The 24,913-nt window shown below is 42.7% G+C and overlaps 2 protein-coding genes and 1 long non-coding RNA gene across 20 annotated transcripts in view; 2 read left to right on the top strand and 1 right to left on the bottom strand.

Moving 5' to 3' along the window:
• LOC307217676 (membrane cofactor protein-like) overlaps positions 1-5,506 on the top strand; it is a 36,506-nt gene extending 31,000 nt beyond the window's left edge. For 7 of the 11 annotated variants that reach the window (XM_079979344.1, XM_079979351.1, XM_079979349.1 and 4 more), the window contains 4 exons: positions 180-243; positions 2,225-2,420; positions 3,647-4,182; positions 5,360-5,506. In XM_079979344.1, coding sequence (XP_079835470.1) covers positions 180-243; positions 2,225-2,420 — 260 coding nt within the window. In that variant the 3' untranslated portion in view covers positions 3,647-4,182; positions 5,360-5,506. Of the gene's footprint in view, positions 1-179; positions 244-2,224; positions 2,421-3,646 lie in introns of all 11 variants that reach the window. The other 4 variants (XM_079979352.1, XM_079979350.1, XM_079979347.1 and 1 more) reach the window with 3 other exon arrangements.
• Positions 1-24,913, bottom strand: part of LOC307218041 — a 355,464-nt gene that overhangs the window by 265,452 nt on the left and 65,099 nt on the right. The gene's annotated exons all lie outside the window — the stretch shown is intronic.
• On the top strand, positions 7,473-24,837 carry LOC307217865 (zona pellucida sperm-binding protein 3 receptor-like). Of its 7 annotated transcripts, none has more exons than XM_079979850.1 (8): positions 7,473-7,846; positions 11,161-11,208; positions 13,872-14,051; positions 16,660-16,851; positions 18,322-18,513; positions 22,024-22,050; positions 22,980-23,043; positions 24,246-24,837. In XM_079979850.1, exons 1-8 carry the CDS (start codon positions 7,762-7,764, stop codon positions 24,277-24,279), a joined length of 822 nt encoding a protein of 273 aa, XP_079835976.1. In that variant the 5' UTR covers positions 7,473-7,761; the 3' UTR covers positions 24,280-24,837. The 7 variants fall into 7 exon arrangements, with proteins under 7 accessions (XP_079835976.1, XP_079835975.1, XP_079835980.1 ...); XM_079979849.1 differs by having other exon boundaries at positions 11,161-11,334; XM_079979854.1 differs by lacking the exon at positions 7,473-7,846 and adding an exon at positions 7,986-8,009 and having other exon boundaries at positions 11,161-11,334.

The raw sequence follows: 24,913 nt of genomic DNA, 5'->3' as shown, positions 1-24,913 counted from the left end.
GGCTGTGTATGTGATAAAGGGGAGCCATACCGGGGTGAAGGTGTCTTCTTCTGTTTGTCCCCGGGTCAGTTTCAAAACTGGTTTTGAATTATGCATGAGTTTTCTTGGCCTCTCATGAGCCTTTTTTAATAGGATAGTATGGTGTATTTTTCTTGTGTGTGTGTTTTTTTTCCTTTTAGGGTGCCTATTACCTGTATTGATTGTTGGAACCAAAATGGTTTATAAGAATTTTTACTTAAAAAGGTAAAACATCACCTATTACTAAACTCTTTTATTTTCTGATTTCTGTTTCTAAATTTTTATTGAATTTTCAATTTTACATCTCAAAACAAAAATTTTCATACTATTTTATCTCCAATGACTTCCCTCCTCCTTCCATGGTTCATTTTGCTTGTCTATCATTCCTACACATTTTACTTTAACCATTTTAATCAGTTCTCCACTCTTATATCACTCAAATATTCATTACACTGTTGAATTTATCTTAATGTAGCCAGTGTTTTCAGCTGTATACAATTACTTCCATATACTCAATAAATATTTTGCACTCTTCTTTGAATACATGTTCTTCTTGCTCTCTTATTCTATGTGTTAAACCTGCTAGTTCTGTGTATTCTAACATCTTAAGTTGCCAATCCTCCTTGCCTGGGACCTCCGTCGCTTTCTATTTTGGGGCTAACAAAACTTAAGCCGCCATTGTTGCATACATTAATAATTTTTTCTGGCACCTAGGAATTTCTGTCTGAACTATTCCCAACAGGAAGGACTCCAATCTTTTTGGGAAAATTATTTTAAACATTTTTTCAACTCACTGTAGATCATCTCCCAATATTATTTTACCTTTTTACATATCCACCACATATGAAAAAATGTTCCCTCCATTTCTTTACATTTCCAGCACATATCTGATTCTGTTCTATACATCTTAACCAAGCTGTTCGGAGTTACAGCGAGGGGGAAAAGTATTTGATCCCCTGCTAAATTTTCCCATTTGCCCTCTGACGAAGAAATGACCAGTCCATAATTTTAATGGTAGGTTTATTGTAGCTGTGAGAGACAGAATAACAACAGGAAAACCCCCAAAAGGGAAGATAGCTCATCTCTCCTATGCTACCCTTGTGTATCTAAGATGACTGGGCAGCAGTCCAGTGCCTTTAAGGGAAGCCCACCATCCCATACTGTACTGTCTCCTGTTGTGGCCTTCCTAGAAGCCCACAACCTTTTCTTATGACACAATACACACAATCAATTCCTTAAAGGACGCAGCTTTCAAGATCTAATAATAGATATTGAACTGGTTCCACCTTCTATACAGGTTCGACATAAAGAGACATCTTGCTGGATGCCATACTTGCCTTTTGATTACAATTTCATGTTTTCCAACACATGTGGTCATGCTCCAGATTTATACTTGTGTACTGCATTATATATTGGACAAAGATTAAGCCAATTCAGAAACAGCAATTAGTTCAATCTGGGGCTGCAAAATTGCTAACTGGGATTAAGTGTTGTGGTCATATTATGCTAGTGTTTCACAAACTGCATTGCCTCCAGATTCAATTGCTAGTACTTATTTTAAAGCATTTCATGGCTTCTGTTAAAGCTTGTTGTCTCCAGATACCTGAAACATCATTATGTCTGCCTGTCCATATGCTAACATCTCCAGCAGAGCCCCATCACTGGGTCTTGAAATCTAATAGTGAAAAAACAATCTACTGGCTATTGTGATTAACTGTGCAATCCTGTACATGTCTACTCAGAAGTAAATCCCATTGAGTCCAATGGGACCTGCTCTTACATAAATGGGCAGGGGGTTACAGTGAAAAGAAGGCCTTGTGCATCCACAAAGCACTTCCATGAGGGAGAAGGAAGCCTATTTTCTGTAATTACTTTTCAAAGATAAATGCAGCATCTTTTAAAATTAAAAATAGTATTCTGTCTGCAATGATATTGTGGTTTTTATATTATGGTGTGGTGGATTGGGTTGGTTTTGGTTCCAATCCATTCCCACCAATTTATATAGAATGATAGAGGTTTTGCACATTGTTTGGTACTTTGCTGCAGTTTTGGTCGCCTCACAGTAGTGATATACTTCCATACAGATGACCCCCCTGAGACATGGAACAAGTATATAGGTGGAGCTCTCCATTGAGCCTAGAGAGGTGGAGAGGCCTAGATTGGTTAGCTGAAAGAGTGGGTTGACCATACTTCCATTCTCTGACAGGGCAAGAACAGAGAGCAGAGAGATGCAGCAGAGCACAACAACTACCAAAGAACTTAGTTTGCTGCCAAAGAGTAAAGTAGCAGTGGCCAGTCCTAACCTACTCAGCAATGACCTTTCAAGTGAAACATCCAAGAGGATAGCAGTACAAGGAAAATTGGGCCATCCCCGCAGCTTCAGAAGCAAATCAGTGTACTAGGTAGACTCAGCTTATTTCTGCCCTTTCTTTTCCTTACCTTTCTTTTACCTTTAATACCCCTATCACCCTTTACTTATGTGTTAAATGAGAGAGGCAGTATTCTGTTTAGGGTGGTCAGCAAAGGCCACCGCATCATCAGTATTAGTAGGCTTCCATAGCGCTGCATCCCATAAGAACTGTGTAAGACTCCCTCATCTCTATGAACTCAGCATATGGTCCCTGGATGATAGTGTTCCTGCATTTATATTTTTAATGAGAAAAAGCAATAAAGGGACATACGATGCAACAGCACATTCAAAAATTGCAAGATATTGAATTTAGGGCCATATTCATCTTGAAAATCAAATAATAATTGTATCTGTGATCTGATCTACTTCCCATCTTTTAACATGTGTCTGAATTTAAATTGTGTTAAAGCAGAAATTCTTTTTGCTAATCTTTAGTTAACGCTGCATTTCCACACTTACATTCAGTAAATAAACGTGCAAAGAAATACAGGTGCTTCACCACTTACACAGGGGTTACATTCCTGGGTACCAGATGTATATATGAAATCACGAATAGTGGGGAACTCCATATAAAAAGCCTGTAAACACGCTCTAGACTCCGCCACAATCGCTCCTTCCAAACATCCTTTCTCAAACTCCAGCTCTCTACAGGCCTCAAAGTTTGGTGCAAAAGCACCTGGGATTGCTAGCCATCTCCCCACTCTTTTTGCACCATTTTTGCACTTTCCCCACTCATTTCAGATTTCACTTTTCAACATTTTACTAATGAATATGAAAATTCTATAAACACAACTATAAGTTAAAGAGTAGATATCTGCTATATGCAGATGCTTATTAGCACAGTCCCAACATCTACTTCAGAAGGGGATTATTGAGAACAACAAAGAGTGCTCCTTTGCTCACCACTGCTCTGATTTAAAATCAAAGTATGCGCTGGGGCCAGAGATACGTTGCAGAGAAGCAGAAGGCTTAAGCAGTCTTCTCTGAAAAGCTGAAATGGGTTGCTAACATGGTTCCCTTCAGATTGTTGGACTACAACTACTGTCATTTTTGCCAGGGATGGCCTATCCCATTTCACCACCTGGGACAAAAACAGAATGTGCTCTTCTGTGCCCCTTGCCACCCCCTCCCCACGTCTGCTGCACACTGTAATGTTCCCACCCCACCCCCGCTCGTGCTGAACTCATTCCACAAGGCTTTGTCGCTTTTCTTTTCCAGGGGTGAGGAAGAAAAGTGAAGCGACACACCAGAATGCCCTCCACTCTCACCAAACTCAGCAAAAGTGGGAGCAAGTCTACAAGGGCTTGATGCTTGTCTTCTCTGTCCCAGGGACTGGGGAGAGAAGCTGCAATGCAGCATGTTGGAGTGCTCCCGACAAGGGCTCTTCCGGTGTTGGGACACCACCTCTTGTGCTTCTTCCACCTGACACAGCCACTTCACCCTGCCTCATGGGCAGGCCAGCTCTGTTTATGACTACTGCCTGTGCTGCCTGGGACTTATGGAAGCTCTAGTTCAACAACATCAGGAGGGCACTATGTTGGATTCTCCTGATCTAAAACAATAAGATTTCACTGTAAATTATGTTTCAGTTCTCCTATAAATTACTATGAATGACATCATATGTGCTTACTGTATTTATATTTTGAAGTTAAAGTTGCTCCAAAGAACTCACTTCGCCATCTTGGCCTCGCAACAGCCCTGGGAGATAGCTGAAAAATAGATGCTTGCCCAAATCTGCCAAATGATCTTCATTGGTAAGCAAGAAAATATTTCTAGACACTGGCAAATCTACCAATTCCTGGCAAACTTCCAACCTCAATTAAATATTTTTTGATACTTTAATTCACCTGATACTTAAAATGAGGAACTACTTCACAAAAATATTTCATAAAATTGAAAAAAATATGTTCTTTGCTTACAGTCCTAGATAGGGACAGAAGGACTTCATTTGTGGTTCAAACTGAGATCCATTAAGTGTGGCATTTTGTTATTAGAAGCAGCCAGCTCACAACCACAGTTTTAGAATGGCAGGCATCCCTTATTGCTTGTCCTCAGCATCTGTACTTAGAGTTCTTCATAGTCTCTATACAGTCCATTGTGTGGGTTCTGTGCCCAGAGCAGTATTAAGAACCTTCTAGAGCAGGTACCTTTCAGATGCTTTGGACTGCAAGTCCCTATTCCACGACCCTTGGTTGTGTTGGCTAGGTCTGATCAGAGTTAGCATCAAAGAGTCAGGAGGAGACCAGTTTGGGGGAAAGTTGAGCTCTTAAAAACATTTTGGTAGGTCTGCTTCCATTCCACATGATGTATTCTCAAGCAGTATGCTCCCATCCCCCTCAGTTCCTTCTTGGCCACTGCAGTGGTTGCATCTTTGAAACTTTATCACCCTTCCCCCATTCCTCTTTATAAAAACAAACAAACTTTATTCTGTTTTATTTTCTCTTCTCTCTATACAGTACTTTCCCTTTCAAATTTTGTATTTTATTTCATCTCTAGGATCTCTCTAGACCAGTACTATTTTTCTAGAAAAAACGGTGCTGGAATTCACCACGAACACCTCCCTCGTTCTCTTAGAATGGCAATGGCACCCACGTGAGAGGTTCCAGAACTGAGTTCTGTTGAGTTCTGGCTATAAAAACCCCTGCTCTAGACTATCTGAGACATCTTAGTGCTCCTCCAGAACCTGCCCCCTTTAAATTTTGTAAATATTTTTTTGCCATGCACGTAAAGCTGAATGCACACAAGTTGCTGGCTTACTGTGTATGCCCAGACAGATGTTTTAGTTGTCTGGCTGTTTTAAATGACAGGTAAATCATAATGGGTTTTGTTGATGTTCAGCTGCTTCTTTCAAAGACTTTGCATTTTAGAAAGTTACAAACGTCACTGTATAATGATATTTCGTATTTGAGATGGGTTTTCTTTTCTTTTCAGGCACTTGATTAAACGAGCACTTCCTAAAAGCTACAATAAATTGTAAATTTCTGAAGATAATTATACACTTACATGAATCAAAGACTTTAAAGTTGAATTTGTATTATATATTAATTTACAAGAAATAAAGCATATACATGAATATAAGATCATAAATCTCATTTTTAAAAATAGATTCTGTACCTAGTGGTGACTGGTACTCATGGAACAGTAGGCAGGGAAATCAACAGTAGGTGGAGTTGGAGCCAATGATAGGCACAGCCAACTATTTCTAGTCCCGCCCCCCAATCTCATCATTGAATTCTGCATTTGGGCTTGATGGGGCATGTGACCCTCACCTGTCCTAAGAGCTACTCCTGCTGAGGAATCACACACCTCCTCCCAGAGCTAATGCACCCCACCTGGCCAGCTAATGAGCTGAGCTGTGTGCCCTTGTCTGTCTCAGCCTCCTGGAGTGTACCTGCTCCTCTTCCTTACGCCTCAGAGCCCACCATGTTCATGGAGATGGGGGCTGCTCTGGCTCTGGGTAATGGGTCCTGCTCCTCTGGTTCCTGTGCTGTGACTCCCATCACATCGCTGAGCTCTGTCACTCCGTGAGTACTTTCTATGCCCCCAACCTCTCTTCCACCCCCAGCTTGCCCTGGTGTGTACCAGTCACAACTATACCCCTTGCCAGGATCTTCTTTCTCCTCCCCATTGTCCTGCCAATTCATGACATGTTATTTGAAAAGAATTAGTACCCAAACCTCACATATTCAGGCATATTCAGATACAGTATATAAACAGCCAAACCTGTGTGTGCTACTTTAAACAAATAAACAGTCTTAAATAAGCTTTTGGGTTTTTGCATGTGGCTGATCTTTGGCAGCTGTTTCTCAAGAAACCATTGGGGTGATTGTGTGTGGAGAGATTAGATACAGTGGAACCTCGGTTTATGAACTTAATCTGTTCCGGAAGCCCGTTCTTAAACTGAAACCGTTCTTAAACCGAGGTGCGCTTTCCCTAATGAGGCCTCCCACTGCCGGTGCCCTTCCACCGTTCGGATTCCGTTCTTAGACCGACGTAAAGTTCGCAAACCAGGACACTACTTCTGGTTTTGCGGAGTTCATAAATCGAATTGTTCGTAAATAGGGCTGTTCTTAAACCGAGGTACCACTGTAATAGCATTTTTGCCTTCCTTGTTTGCCTTTTTCGATGTTTCAGAGGGTTTTCCCAGGTTTTTTCATCATTTTGGGGTCATATTTCCATGGTTGGGAACACACTAACAATTTCCTCATAGCAATCAATGGAAATCGTCAACTCATGTAAATGCTTGCCTAACAAACAATTTCATGAGAAAACATAGTGTTCGGATATCAAGACCTGATTGCAGTTGCTTAGATACACTTCCATGCTACGTGCTTAAAAGTCATGTGTTGCCATCTGGTTGGATAGTAAACTTAATCCTCATATTGAAACTTTAAAATTATTATTTAAGTAACACCATCAATGTTTATGATACTGTACTGAGTAACAAGTAAAAAAGGACAGGTCCTGGAAGCCTACAAAATCTGAGTGTGCTGAAGAAAACAAAGGTTCAGATATAGGGAAATTCAGACAAATTCAGATGTAACTATCCCAGCTAAATAAGTCACGGTTTTTTAGATTTAGAATGTATTTTAATATTTTGTTGGAAGCTGCCCATAGTAGCTGGGGAAACCCAGCCAGATGGGTGGGGTATTATTATTATTATTATTATTATTAACAAATGCTTTAAATTAATAAATCGTCGCTGGATGGTTCTTCTAAATTATTCCTCCCCAGCCACTCTCTCAAAGCTGCACCCTGTCTTTCTATTTATATTCCAAGTGCCTAATAATCTGGTTAAAGACAATAAATAATCTGGTTAAAGACAAATACTTGTTCAAATAGAAATGGCTCTCCAGTAGCCCAAGTGTCTCCCCCTAAACACCCCCAAAAGATGGGTCCTGGCAGATTTCTGCAACAGATATGAAGGGATACAGCCGTCAGTTACATATTTGACTAGTCATAAGCCACAAGCAGCACCCCACAATACTGGAATAATAATACCGGACTGCATTATATAGCTGTCATAAACCACATACCACACCAACATATCACAGATGCGATACAATCCTGGATTTTCCTCGCTATCTTTCGCAAGCAAGCTGTCATCTTCCACTGAGGTGGAGAGGAATAAAATGTAGCGAAAAAGTACAGTCTGCAAAGGATCCATCCTGCACTCTAGGTGGGAAATGCTATAGGGGGAAAACAGGGAAAGCGAGCTGAACAGCGACCATCGCGCGTCGCTCCCCGCAACGCGGCCCTTCACCGAACGCTTTTACGCCACTCGCCCGCGCAGTCGTGAGCCTGCCTTCTCTTCGCCGTCGCCGCTCAGCGTTATGCAACGGCCGTCCTGGGGGCTTCTGCGGACCCGCCGGCTCTTGGGTTTGTTGATGCTGTTGCTGCTGCCTCAGGGACTGGAGGGTGAGTACGAGGCAGGCAGGCGAGTGACGACGGAGCCTAGCGACCGCTGAGCCTCCCTTTCTCGCCGCCACCTGCCCCTTCCCCTCCCGCCCTCTCTCCTCGACCTTGGAGAGGCTTCGCAAAACGCGGCGCGCGAGTGGGCGGGTCTTTCCAGGCGCCTGAGGTAAACGCGGATGTCCCCCCGCAGCCCGCCAGGTGGCGCCGAGGTGTCCGTCCTCCTCAGCCGCGAGGCGGTTGCGAGCTGCCCGCCGCGTCCCAGGCTGCGGCCTCCGTCGGCAGAGCCAGTTGGGCCGTCCATCCTCCCAAGGGGCCTTTTTCTGCCAGGCGGCCTTTCTTACTCCCGAGGAAGTACGCATGGGGAAGACCTTGGTGCCTCCCAGAAGGGTCTTTTAGGGCGATTGACACAATAATAGTGCATTAGCGGTGGAGTTGTTCTACTTTATTCTGTGGTGCTTCACTAACTCATTATATATAGATCTAGATATATACATATATACATACACACACACACACACACACACACACAACCGAGCTAGCTGCAACGCATAGGTCAGTTAGTTAACTATTTTTATTTATTTATTTACTTACTTCCTTGATGCGGGGGCAGCTGTAGAATGAAGAACCTAAGGTTAATATCAATACATAAAATCATATGGTCAAGACAAAACAAACTGCAGGGTCTTTATACCTAGTTGCTTATTTAGCTAAGCGCTTTGAGAGCACCTGGTGATCCACCAGAATTCAGGATTTCAGGGCTTTCCGGTGGAGGGAATACCACCAATAGCATTCCACCTGCCAGTACAATTCAGTGGACAAAGGGACAAAGGGGGAGATCTTCGCTGGCAGAGTGACACAAGTGGCACACTGTCAGCAAAAGGAGCCACCAAAAATGTCTTCACTCAATCTACACACACACACCAACCTGGCATAGGGTGATTGTGGATTGCAGCCCATAAATTGCAAAGCCTATAAATTCTACACAGGATATTTGGCAACATGAGAAATAAAACTACCCCAACAAAAAAACGAGATTCATGTTTCCATTACATCACATCTAAAATAAGACTTTCTATTCTTGACATGGCTTTCTTGACATAAGACTTTCTATTCTTGACAAAGTGCATCTGGCTGCAGCCTTTGTTATTTGTGTAAGTGAATCAGATAATCTCGGATTAATGGTGTGTGAGCCTTTCCTGGTCATCTCTGTAAAAAAGAGTGCTTTTTTCTAATGGTACACAATGGTACGTAGTACCACCACCTTTGGGGGGGGGACAGGAGGTCTTTCAGACCCCCGTCAGAGTATCACACCTCATTCACTAATCTGGGTAAATGCAAGGCGCGAGCCCATGTCCTGGCAGAATGTTGGATTCATTCCTGGCTAATTTATGGGTTCATTATTTTATGATAGTGTATGTATGTGCTTCATGCCTACCTCTTATTGCATTTTACTATTAAAGGTAAAGGTAAAGGTACCCCTGCCCGTACGGGCCAGTCTTGACAGACTCTGGGGTTGTGCGCCCATCTCACTTAAGAGGCCAGGGGCCAGCGCTGTCCGGAGACACTTCCGGGTCACGTGGCCAGCGTGACATCGCTGCTCTGGCGAGCCAGAGCCGCACACGGAAATGCCGTTTACCTTCCCGCTGGTAAGCGGTCCCTATTTATCTACTTGCACCCGGAGGTGCTTTCGAACTGCTAGGTTGGCAGGCGCTGGGACCGAGCAGCGGGAGCGCACCCCGCCGCAGGGATTCGAACCACCGACCTTTCGATCGGCAAGCCCTAGGCGCTGAGGCTTTAACCCACAGCGCCACCTGCGTCCCTCCATTTTACTATTAGGAGGGCCCAAGATCTGTATGTATGTATTTTACTGCTTGTCAACTGCTACAGAGGTTTTAGCTTGAGAAGCGTTATAGAGAGTAAAGAGACATGTTCTTTATTTTCTGTGGGAAAACTCTAGTTGAAAAGAGTTAGCTGGAGGATTTTTTTAAAGGGATCAGATTAAGATGGTTTTGTCCTAGACCTGCGGCAGATGTAAAAAAAAAAAAAATCTGTGTCAAAGGTGGATTGACGACTCATTGGGAAGGATGAGGATCCTGGGTTCCTCCATTCCACTGACAAGCTGCCAAAGAGATCTGAAACTGTGCTAGACTGAGAGCTGGTAATTAATTTATTCTCACTGGAGAAAGCCACCCCACCTCAGAAAAACTAGTTGCTAAGGACGGCACAAACCAACAAGGCTTAGGACCACCACCACGAACCTTGCAGAGCTTGTCATAGGCTGGGAGGCCTGGGATGTTTGTGACATGACAGTGTAAGTGTGGCAGGCCCCTGGCAGGGCCTTCCAGCCTGCTTAGCTCCCGAGACCTGGAGCAAGTGTGCCCAGTTGTCCCCCTTCCTTGCATGGGCCTGGCTTAGGAAACTGTGATAGATCTAACAAAATAAAAAAATTCCTTCCAGTAGCACCTTAAAGACCAACTAAGTTAGTTCTAGGTATGAGCTTTCGTGTGCATGCACACTTCTTCAGATACAGATAAGAACATCAGAGCTAGTTTCACTGGAGCTTGCAGAAGAGAAGATTAAGGATATTGAGTCCTTAGTGTGAAAGGTGTCTGCTAATAAAAAGGTAAAGGTAAAGGTACCCCTGCCCGTATGGGCCAGTCTTGACAGACTCTGGGGTTGTGCGCCCATCTCACTCAAGAGGCCGAGGGCCAGCGCTATCCGGAGACACTTCCGGGTCACGTGGCCAGCGTGACATCGCTGCTCTGGCGAGCCAGAGCCGCACACGGAAACGCCGTTTACCTTCCCGCCAGTAAGCGGTCCCTATTTATCTACTTGCACCCGGGGGTGCTTTCGAACTGCTAGGTTGGCAGGCGCTGGGACCGAGCAGCGGGAGCGCACCCCGCCGCGGGGATTCGAACTGCTGACCTTTTGATCGGCAAGCCCTAGGCGCTGAGGCTTTTACCCACAGCGCCACCCGCGTCCCTAATGTCTGCTAATACACACTGTTTAATGAACTCAACTTAAAACACTTTCACTGCATTATCAGTGTTTCTCTTTCATTATTCCAGTTACAGATACAGATACAGAGTGTATCTGAAGAAGTGTGCATGCACACGAAAGCTCATACCAAGAACTAACTTAGTTGGTCTTTAAGGTGCTACTGGAAGGAATTTTTTTATTTTGTTCTTTCATTTTTGTTTGTTATAATTATCCCATATTTAGTTTTTTTAGAACAAATATAGTGAAACTGTAAACAGGATTTTTACTTCCAAAGGCTTATGTGTCATATTAATCTTTGTCTTTTTATGTGAACCCAGAGGCCTGTGATGTTGACAATTTACCAATATTTCCCTTTTCTGAGGTCGGTATGTTTATATATAACCAATTCGCAGTATATGGATGCAAAGAAGGTGCTGTAAGAGTGCATGATAAAACTAACACAACTACATGTATTAACGGTTCCTGGACACCGTTGTCAGACCCCTGTCATGGTATGTGTTGCTCTAAACGTGTTCGTTTATTTTGGTGATTTCTAAAAAGTTACTCTAATGCTTTAAACATAAGAAATATCAAGCTTCTCTTAATTTGTGGTTGTGATCGTACCCACACTTACTTAGAAATAAACTCTAATGAAATAAGAAGTAGATTGCTGGAAGAAATATCAACAGCCTCAGATATGCAGATGTCACAACCTTGATGGCAGAAAGTGAGGAGGAATTAAAGAACCCTTTGAGGGTGAAAGAGGAGAGCACAAAATAAGGTCTGAAGCTCAACATCAAAAAAACTAAGATCATAGCCACTGGTCCCATAACCTCCTGGCAAACAGAAGGGGAAGATATGGAGGCAGTGAGAGATTTTACTTTCTTGGGTTCCATGATCACTGCAGATGGTGACAGCAGTCACAAAATTAATAGACGCCTGCTTCTTGGGAGAAAAGAAATGACAAACCTAGATAGCATCTTAAAAAGCAGAGACATCACCTTGCCAACAAAGGTCCGTATAGTTAAAGCTATGGTTTTCCCAGTAGTGATGTATGGAAGTGAGAGCTGGACCATAAAGAAGGCTGATCGCCGAAGAATTAATACTTTTGAATTATGGTGCTCTTGAGAGTCCCATGGACTGCAAGAAGATCAAACCTATCCATTCTTAAGAAAATCAGCCCTGAGTGCTCACTGGAAGGACAGATCCTGAAGCTGAGGCTCCAATACTTTGGCCACCTCATGAGAAGAGAAGACTCCCTGGAAAAGACCCTGATGTTGGGAAAGATTGAGGGCACAAGGAGAAGGGGACGACAGAGGACGAGATGGTTGGACAGTGTTCTCGAAACTACCAACATGAGTTTGACCAAACTGCGGGAGGCAGTGGAAGACAGGAGTGCCTGGCATGCTCTGGTTCATGGGGTCATGAAGAGTCGGACACGACTAAACGACTAAACAACAACAACAAAGACAGCAGGTGACAGAAATGGTGGCCAACTCATGCCTGGGGCCTGCAGGACCCCCTTTTTGTGGGGAATATTTGTACTCAAGATGGCTTTGTTTGTCATAAGTAATAAACCTTAAGGTTTTCTTGTGCTCTCAACATGCACTCCAAACTATTTCTCTCTGCACATCAGTGCAGCGTATTTACCAGACTCCCAACAGTTCTATCCAAGTTTTGCCTATTTGCTAAATTGTTCAATATTTTTCTAGGAATTTCTTGTGCAGTTCCTCCAAGTAGTCTTGATGGCTCTCACAATGGGACTGGGACTTATCCTTAAGAAATAGTGATAAAATACCATTGCAATGAGACTTTATTGGTCATTGCAGCACCTTCCATTTCTTGTGATATTGTTGTTAATAACAGTAAAGCACAGTGGAGAGGGGAATTCCCTCTACCCACATGTGGAGGTTGATTTTCTTTTCATAACAATTATATCTGCAGTGATGCTATTAAAAAAGCCTACTGACTTGCTAGGAAGCTGTGTGCTGCTATGTCCAGATCAGTGATAGGATTTTATAAATACATGTGTTGTGTATGTTTCCTACTTCCCTGAGTGCTCCAGTGTTTTGCCAAGTTTGTCTTCCTTTTGAAGGAGAAATCCCTGGAGACAGATGTATATTTGAAAATAAGCCAAACATTAAAAAAACAAATAGAATAATGCTGGAGGAAAACAGAATATGCACTTATAGCAGGCCACTGGAATTGCTGCCCCTGCCATCATATCTCTCAGCACTCCTGATTCATAAAGATGCTAGCTAGCTAGTTGTCAATGACAATCACATAAGCAGAATTATTTGACTCTTCATGTTTTCCTATTAACTGTTTGATTGCTAGGAATCTGATTTCCCAATAGTGCAAACGCTAATTTACGGAAAGATAATGTTGAACCCTCACAGGAAATGGATTTATTTTATCAACCAATAATCTTGCACAACCATTACAAAAGTATTCCTCAAACAGGAAAGCACTCGTCTGAAAAGCTGTTCCTCTTCAGAAATGTGCTTCATGCAGTAAACAATGTATTCAGGGGGCAAAGACAAGCTGCTGGTGGGCCTGGGGAAATGGTGTGGGGTTAAACCTCCACTCTCTCATCCACATTGCAATCCTAATCTGAATTGAAGCTTAGTGAGACTGCTTTTCCTGCAGAAAGTGGCTGGTTCTAAGACCACTTAAAAGAAAAGTGTGCTTGTCATAACATGCATTTGACCCTTAGTGCCTGTTGCTTTAGGTGATTATACTAAAGTTGAACAATTACAAATGGTGAACAAATTATAGCAACCCAATACATAAAGTGAGTCTAAACATTTCTTTTTTAATGATAATATATTGGGTTAGCTGTTGGGTTAGCCAGCTATTGGGTTAGCCAATGGTAAACATAGCCCTTGGACCAAAAAGGGGTTGGCCACTCCTGATCTAGATTAATGATTTAGGAGAGAATAATTTTTAATAAGTTTCATCAGAAAATACCCCATTCTCAAGAGAGCAGAAATGTAAATATTCTAGTTTTTAAGGAGTTCTGCTTTTTAATTTTACTTTTCACTTTCAGTTATGTGTGCCAATCCAGTAGTTCCGGATGGAATAAAATTAAGTGGATTTAGAGATTCCTATACCTATGGCAGCAGTATTACATTTGAATGTAAAATTGGATACTTCTTAATCGGCAGTTATTTTATTCGCTGTGAGGAGAACGGTTCTTGGGTCCCTGAAGTGCCATCCTGCAAAAAGAGTAAGGCTTTGAAAAAAGCACTGGATTAGAATATATTTTTCTCTTTCCACAATAAAAAGCCATTTAAACATAGGGAACTGACATGTTTAAAGAGGAGTAAAGAATGTTGGCCACCAAGGTGTATTTTTGTATTATATCTCACAAAGTTCAGAGAACCAATTGAGCTTTAATTGCATAGTATAATAATGGTTCACTAATGCAGAAGAAGGGGCAGCCCAAATTTGAAAACACACTTGTTAGTTTTGCATGTGTTTACTCCAGTGGGGAGGACAGAAAGTAAAATCATAGTAGGAAGTAGTGTCTGGAGTTCACCAGTGCTAGGAGGAGAAAATGAAGGAATCCAAGGCAGAAGGTAATCAAAAGGTGGAATCCAAAGAGGCTTCTGCATGGAGCTGCAAGTTCAGCTCAGTTAAGTTACAAGCAGCAAAGGCAAGGTTGGGGCTGTGTGCCCGTAATCATAGGACTGCTAGAGTGGCAGTGACAGCCTCACTGGTGCACCTGTGCAGCGCTGAGTTTGCTGCTGCCCCAGTGCTAGCCAGGTAAGCAAGAATGATGCTGGTGTTCAGCATCCGCCCCATCACATGACCCCATCACATGCTAGACTTATAGAAGTCAGTTGGCCAATAACCTGTTATACTGGGCCCACCATCTGTTTGTTGATACTATACCAAACTTCAAGCAGTGTGATCAGCAGAGTCTGCACAGCTCTAGCAGAGTCATTGAGCAGAATGTCAGGTTCTTCCTGCTTTCCAGTAGTCAGCCTTTTCCAGAGTTCCCAGTTCAGAAAACTCTTTGTCCGGACAGTTGAATTCAAATTATATAAACTGTTCAATGTCTCATGACACAAGACAAAAATAAACACACTAGCTACATAAAATCTAAGAGAAGCAGCTGCATCATGAACTAATCTACTATAATTCAGTTCTTGTGGTTTTAGAAATAAATCTTGTAAAGACCCAAGTTTATAGAGATCCACTAGCACTTTACCATGCTAGCTCACCATGCTATGTTATCGCCATATAGCATGTTACCTTCAGCTTGACTGCTGATAACTTGGAAGTACCTCACATTCAGCCAGTGCTGGTGAATCCAACCTTGACTTTATACCCACCACAGCATGTATACACATTCCTTAGAGAAAGGGAGGGTGGATGATTCCCTACTCCTGGCCTAGGACCTACATCTTGCCAAATGGTCTAGGACCTACACCTTCCCAAGTGCAATATTTTAAAGAAGTCCATTGAAATCTAGCTTACACAGAGATTTTGTAGCTTCACTCATCACATAGATGTTAGTCATTTGTTTCTGAAAGGGTAACTCTTATCCCGTTTGCCTAATAGCATTTGTTTTACAAGCATGCCCAATGTGTGACTGCACAGAAAACATTTCAAGAACAAAAGTTTAAGAATAATTTAACTTTTCTCCTGTTGCGTTCAAAAGAATACGGTTTGCATGACTTGCCATGACGTAATTGGTGTTAAACTGTTTTGTGCCTTCTTACAGAGCTCAAAAACAGGGCCATCTTAAGCATATACAGTGCCGGGGTGCAAAGATCCGCCTGGCGCTCCTAGGTTGCCCAGAGTTGTCAACCTTTTTTAAGGGGGGGACCCCAAAGTTGTTAAGGAAATAGTTGTTTACCTTTAGAACAGTTGTGGGATGCAGGGATTCAAAGCGCCAACCAACGGGGGTGCTAGCACCCCACGCACAGGGGTGTACAAAGGTGGGTGGGGATTCCATGCTGGGGACGATGACAAAATGTTGGGTGGCACAGTCACTGGGCTGTCCGCCCATTGCCTCCACGCACCCCTGCTGCATGGCAGCTAACTGTTTTGGCTGCGCATGCAACACCTGGAGCGCCATTGAAACGTTGTGGGTGCTGCATGGCGCATCCTGTTGCATGCGCCAAGCTGTGAGTTCCTTTGCTGGCTTTTCCTCTGTCAGTGCATGTTCCCAGTGCCTCCCAATATGGGGTGCCAGTGCAGAATGACGGGGAATGCAAGCGGCAGCAGAGGAAACATCTCCGGACAGGATCCGCATGCTCCTATTCATCAGGATTTGTTGTTGCTGTCGGCGCGTGGCAGATCCCATCTGGAGATACCGTTTGCATTCCCCATTGTTCTGCACTGGCACCCCACGTTGGGTGGTGCTGGGAGTGTGTGCCAACAGTGGAAAAGCCAGCAAAGGAACCCGCAGCTTGGCGCATGCAACAGGATGCACCGCGCCACGCCCATGTTATATGGTGCTCCGGGCGCGGCACTGAAACAGTGGCCATGCAGCTGGGGGAAGAGTTGACAGCTGAGTGGAACAGAACCTGTCGGAGCGCCGCAGGCTCTTCTGCTGCGGGCTGCTCAGTGCAAGTTCGGGGGCAAGTGTTGGAGTATGGCTGTTGGCGGCTCTTCCCTGGACTCCAATACTCGGCCCCAGACTCTTGGTCTGGCACCCCTGAGAGCCTGGCGCCCGGGTGCCATGCACCCCTAGCGCCAATGGTTAGGACAGCCTGCTCAAAAATCCAGGTACCTGACACAATGGCGGCATCTTGAATCTTGTGAAAGATTGTATACTATTAGTCTTGCATTTATATCTTCCAGTTTTATTTTTCTTGTTATAGTTTATCCGGAAAATTGTGGTGCTCCAGTAATGCCCAAAGGGGGTGTGTATCCATTGCAATCTGAATACAAAATTGGAGATACCATCACAGTTTACTGCCATCCAAACCATTCTTTTTTTGATGAAACCACAAAGATGACTGTAAAATGCAAAGGCTACAATCAGTGGGATCCTTCTATACAACCATGTTTCTGTATGTATATAAATCCATATATAAATGTTCCTTTTAAAGCCATACTCAAGACAGATATGTCCCATTATCTACAGGTAAATCACAGATGGGCAGACACACCCAAACCATTATATGTGGTCTTGACATCTTCTGAAACTGCTTCATTCTTCTAGCAGTTTTTTGTTTACCTTTTTGTTCATTATTACATTTATATTCCACCTCTCTTCCATAGAGTTCAGGGTGGTTACATAGGTCTATGTCTCCCAATTTTATCTGTACATCAACCGTGGAATGCTGTTCGGGCCAAGAGACAGTAAATGGCCCAAGGTCACCTAGGTAGCCTCATGGCTTACTGTGGATTTGAACCTGGTCCTTGTCTAATCCCCCCCCGCCCCCCGCAAAGGTATCTTAAGTACAATTTGACAGACTTCTGTCATGTGTATTTACATGAATGCTTTCACTTGCTTTCCAGAACATTGGCTGCATTGGTCTATTGGACTAAAAATGATATATTTTAATCCCAATTACAGTTGATATTTTTATTTTAGTGATATGCTAGCTGCTGTGTGCACCTCATCATATCTTGTCCCTGATTAGAGATTCAGTTCTGGGTCCCTTTGCATGAAAGTTAGTACTGAATGTGGCTTACATGAATGTGGCTGGCCATGGGATTGCCCAGCTTCCATATATGAGCTTCTTGCCAATACCTAGAATTTTAGTCTTTGCAGTAATAATAGCTGCTGTTTCATACAAAACTTAGTTGCTCAGTAACTTCAATATTCCAATTAATGTGGTGGAGATAACTGCAATAGCATCAGCATGCAGAAGGCCTGAAATTGAAGTATTCCAAACCACTCAGTTCTGGTACAATGTTTTTAATATAAAAACAAATCATTAGTGAAAAAATCCATTGGAGTGATAGAGCAAAAGCTGCAACTTTGGAATCCTTTCATTTTGCACAATGCAAGAATGGGATGGGGTTAGAACCATGACAAATAGGCCAGGGCTGCAGAGTTGACCAGTGGAAGAAGTAAAAGAGAAGGTACAATACTGTGGCTGTGAACTGGATTGCATCCTCTCTTAACCTTTTCCAGGGATCTACAAACTAGCTATCAATATTTAATAGGATGCATCACACCAAGCTTTGCAAACGTGACCTAAAAATCTTCCTTTTAGCCCCATCCCAGGAGAAAGAAGTAACAATGCCACTTGGATGATGAATGAATGTTCACTTAGAACAGAGAGACAGAGCTGGGTGTCATCTGCTTATTGTTGACACTTCACTCCAGATATCCTAATGGCAGCTCCCAGACACTTCTGACAGATGTAAAATAGCACAATATTATACATAATATCAGGAAGTTTTCTTCTTTGTATAGAACATTCTGCATTTTGCAAAATCAAGTTGCACAAGTATGAATTTTTTTCCTATTTTGTGTGCAGTTTAGTACAGCTTTATATTATTTTAATAGTTTTTTTTTGTGTTTTCAGCTAGAACATCACCAGACACTACTGAACTCTATATCCGTAATGGAAGAATAATCTATGGGGAGAAAGAATACTACAACATTGGAGATGAAGTTACTATTCAATGTGATATTGGCTATATTTTGATCGGATCACCTAAGATTAATTACATCGGTGGGAAGCAATGGTTGCCTAATATTCCAACTTGTGCTCTGAGTAAGCATTATATTTCTGAAAATACTGTTATAAATGCTAAATCTCTGACCGGTGAGAGATTTGGGGGTGCAAATGCATACCTCTAAGATGGTGGTACCTGCAAAAACATATATGGTTTTATTTACACATGCATACATACTTGTCATCGGTTAACTGGAACTGTGTTAACATTCTGGTCTCTGCCCATGGGTACAGTATCCATCTCATCTCCAAGCTTAGACATATCAGGGTGCTTCTCAAGAAGGATACCGGCCCCCGTCTTGCAGCTTTTGAGCAGGATACAGGAGACAACAATGATATCCATATCTAGCAAGGTATAGAGGGACCTCCACCTTAACTTTAAATGGCCAAAGCCTTTTCACAGGCAGCCAAGCTGAACTGTGGTAGTAGCTGAAGGTTCAGTCCATACCTATCCAGGTAGACCTGTAGGAAGACATCAGCTATGGTTTGAAGGTGAATGCCTGAATGGTGAAGTTGAGGGGGCACATGGAAAAATCACTGATAAGCACCACTAGGCCAGGGAAGACTGGACCAGCCTCTGGCTTGTCAGCAAGGGCAGGACATCCGGAAGATATCTATACCATGTTTTCTCCCAACAACACAGACATTGACATCCATAAAGTGGCCCTTGGTGTTCACAACCTCTTGAAGAATCATGCTGTCGAAGTACTTTTGGTTGTAGAACTCTGGACTGCAATCCTCTAGAGCAAAATGTGGATATGGAATTAATCCTGGGCACCACTAGTCCATGGGAAGTCAAGCTTCCAGAAGTCTTTGAGAATTTTTATTCTGCCTCTTACTTTTATAACATCTTTCAGGTAATATTTGTTTAGTACCTAGTCAGTCTCTCTGAAGATCTTGCAAGCTGAATTTACCCACCCCAAAGGTGATATTCAGGGGCAAACAACCTTCTCTGAAGGCTATATTGTAAATTATCAGCACTAGGCACTTCTGAACAGGCACTGCTCTTTGCATCCCAATTTCCTGGTGCTGGGTCACAAGGTGTTATCTCTTTAGTCAGAATGTAGAATTTTGACGTGGTCATTTGAAACATGACATAGAAACTAGTGTTGTCCCTGTTGTTGGGATACTGCCAGGGAGACAAAGGCTATCATGCCCCCACGTCGACTCCGGACGATCCATCAACCTCCCGTAGAAACGCAGTATCAGTCAATTAGCGACACAAGCCTCAGAAACAGCTGTCCACATTCCAAGGACTGGTTCACGCCCTTTCGCAGAGTTCGCACAACGAAAGATGCACTCAGGAGAGCATTATTTACAACTTTATTCAGTGTTGGTCAGAACAAAGAAAAACATGCCTGCCTGCCTGCGTGTTCAGGCACAGAGAGACAAACAACAGCTATATACAAAACAGAAACTTCCTGTGAACAGGAAATACGCAGGCTGTGACTCACAACAGCCTGTCCCCTTTTAAGGTGGAACGGAAATATCCTAACAGTCCCAACCGTTACTATCCAGCATGGATAGCCAGATCAGGAATGTCTACTGCATTGGGCTAAATTCTGTGTTCAGATGGTTACTCATTAATGATGCAGCAGCCATGGTGACACATTTTTCACTCAGTTAAAACTGATGCTTTTAGGGTATTGACACATGTATATTTGTATGCATGGATATTTAGTTTAAATGAAAATTTAATATCCAGTTGTATGTGGAATTGGGTCTTGTTAGTGGCTGAATTGTCCACTCACAAACCCCAAGACCCAATAAAATTATCAGAAATGGTATTTACAGACTAAAACACATTCAGAGTGGAAACGGTTGAGGTGCAACTATTTACAGATATTTGAAGAAATGCTTTATACTTCACAGCACACCTTCATGAAGGCTCTTTTAAGAAAATGGAACTGGGCATTTGTCTCTTAACCAGGGTCTCCCAGCTTTTGAGGCCCCCACCCACAATTAAAATGATGAGTCAACATACAAATACAAATTAACCAACCTCATTCAACAATCAAAACCTGCTTCCTTGCTTTCTTCAGTTTCAGAGCAAGAAATCCACCTGAGGCCCATGTCAAGCAGCTGCTTCTTACCCCACTCCCACATTTCAATTTCGATATTTGTATCCCGCCCATCTGACTGGGTTGCCCCTGCTACTGTGGGCGCCTTCCAACATATATTAAAACATAATAAAACATTAGACCTTAAAAGGCTTCCTTATACAGGCCTGCATTCAGATGTCTTCTAAAGGTTATATAGTTACTCATCTCCTTGACATCTGAAGGGAGGGCATTCCACAGGATGGGTGCCACTACTAAGAAGGCAAAAACCTGCTACCGTGCGCACATATTCAAGAAGTTCCTCAAGTAACTGCCTGCCAACTGCTCCATGTGATTGGCAGACAGCAAAGCAAAAAACAGTTTCTGCACTTCCTCTCCCACCCCAACAGACATTCTCAAAAGCTTCTGAAGTAGTTGTCTGATATAGCTGACAGGCTACAAAACAAATTAAGTTTCTGGTTTATGAGAATCTAAATGGTTTGCATAATCCTCAAGTATTTCATTTTAAAATGATATTTGCAACTTTAGTATTTTAAAAGGAAGTTCTTCCCACACCAAAAAAACAATTATGATTTGAGATTGAGTCATGTAAAGTCAACATCTATTCTTTTAAACCCATGTGGTTTCTTAATATAGTATTAATTTTTGAGGTGCCTGTCGAGTATACCGTATTTTTCGCCCTATACGGCACACCGGCCCATAGGGCGCCCCTATTTTTTTGGGGGGGGGAAATAAAGAGGAAAAAAATATTTCCCCCCCCCCGAGCTTCCCCCGACCCCAGCCCTCAGAACAGGCTGCTATCCTGAGACGGAGCACACCCCGGGCTTCGGGGAGCTCTCTGCAAGCCTGGGGAGCCCGGCGGGAGTTCCCGCCAGGCTCCCCAGGCTTGCGGATATCTGCCCGAAGCCCGGGGCACGCTGCTCAGTGCGCCCCAGGCTTCGGTATGCAGGCTGCTATCCGCAAGCCTAGGGAGCCCGGCGGGAACTCCCGCGGGCTCCCCAGGCTTGCGGAGAACTGCCCAAAGCCCTGGGCGCGCTGCTGAGCGTGCTCCAGGCTTCGGGATGCAGGCTGCTGTCCGCAAGCCTTGGGAGCCCGCGGGAACTCCCGCCGGGCTCCCAAGGCTTGCAGATAGCTTCCTGAAGCCTGGAGAGCGAGAGGGGTCGGTGCGCACCGACCCCTCTCCCTCTCCAGGCTTCAGCGAAAGCCTGCATTCGCCCCATAGGACGCACACACATTTCCCCTTCATTTTTGGAGGGGAAAAAGTGCGTCCTATAGGGCAAAAAATACGGTATATGGTGTGTGTGAAAATGATTTAAGTAAACTTATCCACCAGCTCTGATACAAAATCCACCTTGAGCTGCAGTACTTCAGTTTATAAGCCATTTCAGATGTGGCTGCCAGTCCGAATGAGTAGCCTTTCTATAATTAGTTTTACAAGGTTTTATTTTGAGACATTTGCTTATTAGAACCATTTCCCCCTCTTTTCTAGGTGTTTTTCTGAGACTACTTATAGCTGGTATGTAATTTCTTGAAAATGAATGGGGGAAACATGGTGATGCATTATAGTTTTTTACATACTGATATTTTATACAATTTAATATGCAAAAAATATGAAATGGTATAAAACATTGCTATGTGAAAAATGACAATAATATTATGGGGTCATAGAAAGCTGGACACTATGAAGCCAGAGATAAGTATTTTGAAGTTTCATTGTAGAGATTTAAGAAATTGGGCCTTAAAAGTGCCTACAGTCAGTTGATGATTCTAGATGTTTTCCCTATTCCCCCCCCCCCAAATAGGAGTTTCTTCTTGTTGCACTGACTCTGGATTATTCAAGGACTGTTTGTGTGTGTTTACATATAAACACACACACACACACACTTTATTCCAAACATTTACAAAGCACCAATAGTGTGCACAATTTTTTATATTTCCAAAGCTTGGCATCAATGCTCAAATCTTTGCTCATCATTTGTCTAATCTCCTCTGTGGGTTGAGATACATCTTTAAACTCAGTGGAGTTTACTTCCAAGTACAGTTCATATTCCCCCCCTATGGAAGCAAACCAAATAAATTTGCTGGCAAGTTTTACCTTAACATTCCAAGAGGTAGAATCATTTTCATAATAATCCTGCCTGTGAAACTGTAATTTTAGAATTTTGGCATCATAGCTATTTCAGATAGGTTCCCATAACAAAACAACAAAGACAACAAATCACCCGTCTTTACACCCTAATAATAAGTGGTTTGGTCTTAGAATGACTTGTGACCACCAAATGACAGTTTAACATATTTTATTGATAAGTACATTCAAGTGTGAAATGTTTATTAGTAATATTTGCAGAGCATTTTCTATGCTGTTTTTAATTATGCATCAGTTTTATTGACCTTTTGTGGGGTTTTTTACTAGAATGGTGGTGTGTGTTTCTTCTTCTTTTTTAGCAAGCATATTACCTATATTGATCCTGACAGTTAAATGGGCTTATAAGAAATGTTCACAATCAAGGTAAAAGTTTTCTTATCACCAAACTCCTATTTTCCTTTCTGTTTTGCATTTCTAAGGTCCACAACATTTTATCTAAATAAATATACTCTCCTTGTAGATAATAAATTGATATTCTCACAACCTTGCTATGGGGGCTGTTTTGAAAATTTAAAGGAAATGCAATATACTTTTTTTTATTAAACCAGAGCTACCAAATATTGTTAACAAAAAATGTATTAATTTCCCCTTTTTTGCTGAATATCCAGACAAGGTCAAGTTACAGTATCTGAATGCTTCATCTACCTAGGCATTGGTGTTCACTCTGTTCTGAATGGGGTTGCCCAGCCCACACGAGGCAGGGTGAAGCCAATTGGTGCCAATGCTGCTGCTGTTTTTCCACCGGCAGGAGGTCAGGCAGCACTTCTTATTGCACCTCAAGTGGCAAAATGGGACACATGGCTCCTGGTTGCAGGCCGGGGTTGCCCCTTGTTTCAGCATTGTCACTGGTTGTTCCTTTTGTTAAGTTGTGGGCAAACATATCAGACGACACAGCAATTCTTCCAAAGCAGCTCTTTATTTGTAAGCTGGAACAGAGCTGAACTGAGGAGCTCAGACAGCCTGCTTATATAGAGATCCAGAACAATGTAACTTGCCATTTTCTAAAACTATCCAATCACTGAATGTCACTTTCGATCCTTCATTTGCATACAAACTATCCAATCACTGAATGTCACTTTTGATCCTTCATTTGCATAACTATCTACAGTATCCCCCTGCTGGCCCAGGGTGAGAACTTCAGTACATAACACCTTTGGAGTGTGGAAACTTTGGTCCTCCAAATGTTTATAGACTTCAAGTCCTATCAGGCCCAGCTAGAATAGTTAGCAGTTTCTCACCCTACAGTGCTTCAGAAACTGCAATGCCTCCAAGCCCATTTCTACACACAATTCCAAATTGTTTTAAGCTTGTTCACATCTTGGGACCAGGTACAAAAGGATGATCCTGTCTGTACATGGTCCTGTCCATACACAAATTTCTGAAGTGGAGGCCTTTTTCTGAGTTTCATCACTATCTGAGGTCTCATGGATACTGAAGAAAGGATTTTCTCCAGAATGAAGGCTTAGCTGACGTGTTCATTGATATAATTTTGATGCCAGGTGATTTAAAAAATAATAATCCCAAGACTTAATCAAATTTACTCTGCCACTTCTGTTCTCCGACAGGCTACCAAAAGAGAACAATGTGGCATATGAATGAAGTCACAGAAGTCACTAATGTTGTCACTTGGGCAGTAGCAGGAATAAAGGAGAGGCAGAAACAGAGCAAGAATACCAGATAGAAAGCAGACGTCTGGAGGAAAACCAAACCAGTCTTCTCCAATGACTAGTTTTCAGTAACAGAGCCAAGGGGACAGTGTATGAGGCAGATTTGACATAATCTTCACAACATGAAGAGCCAATCAGTGGAGGCAACTGGGTAGACTCATTTTATTATTCTCTTTCTTTTCCTTCCCCTTCTTTGGCCCTTTACTTACATGTTACAGGACAGTCAGAACTCTGTTGAGGAACTCAGCAAAAACCACTGTGCCAACTGTATAGGTAGGATCTCATAGTGCTGCATCCCACTACCTTTGTGTGAACTGCCCCTTTCTCCTGCTGATTGAGCATAAGATTCCTGACAGGTATATGCTACAACATGTAGTTTTATGAAGAAAGCAACAAAGGCACATACTATGCAATAGTCCCCTCTGAAATTGCAAGATTTTGAATCTAGGGCAATAATCACCTTAAAAATAAAATAATAGTATCAGTGAAACACTGTTCAGTTTGATCTACTTTTCTTCCTTTAAAATGTGTCCACCTTTTGTTTCTTTAAAACCTACTTTTTTCAT

The sequence above is a fragment of the Podarcis cretensis genome, assembly GCF_951804945.1.
Source record: "Podarcis cretensis genome assembly, chromosome: 6".
NCBI lineage: Eukaryota > Metazoa > Chordata > Lepidosauria > Squamata > Lacertidae > Podarcis > Podarcis cretensis.
The sequence above is the reverse complement of the archived record's forward strand: the minus strand, read 5'-3'. Positions and strand labels throughout refer to the sequence as shown.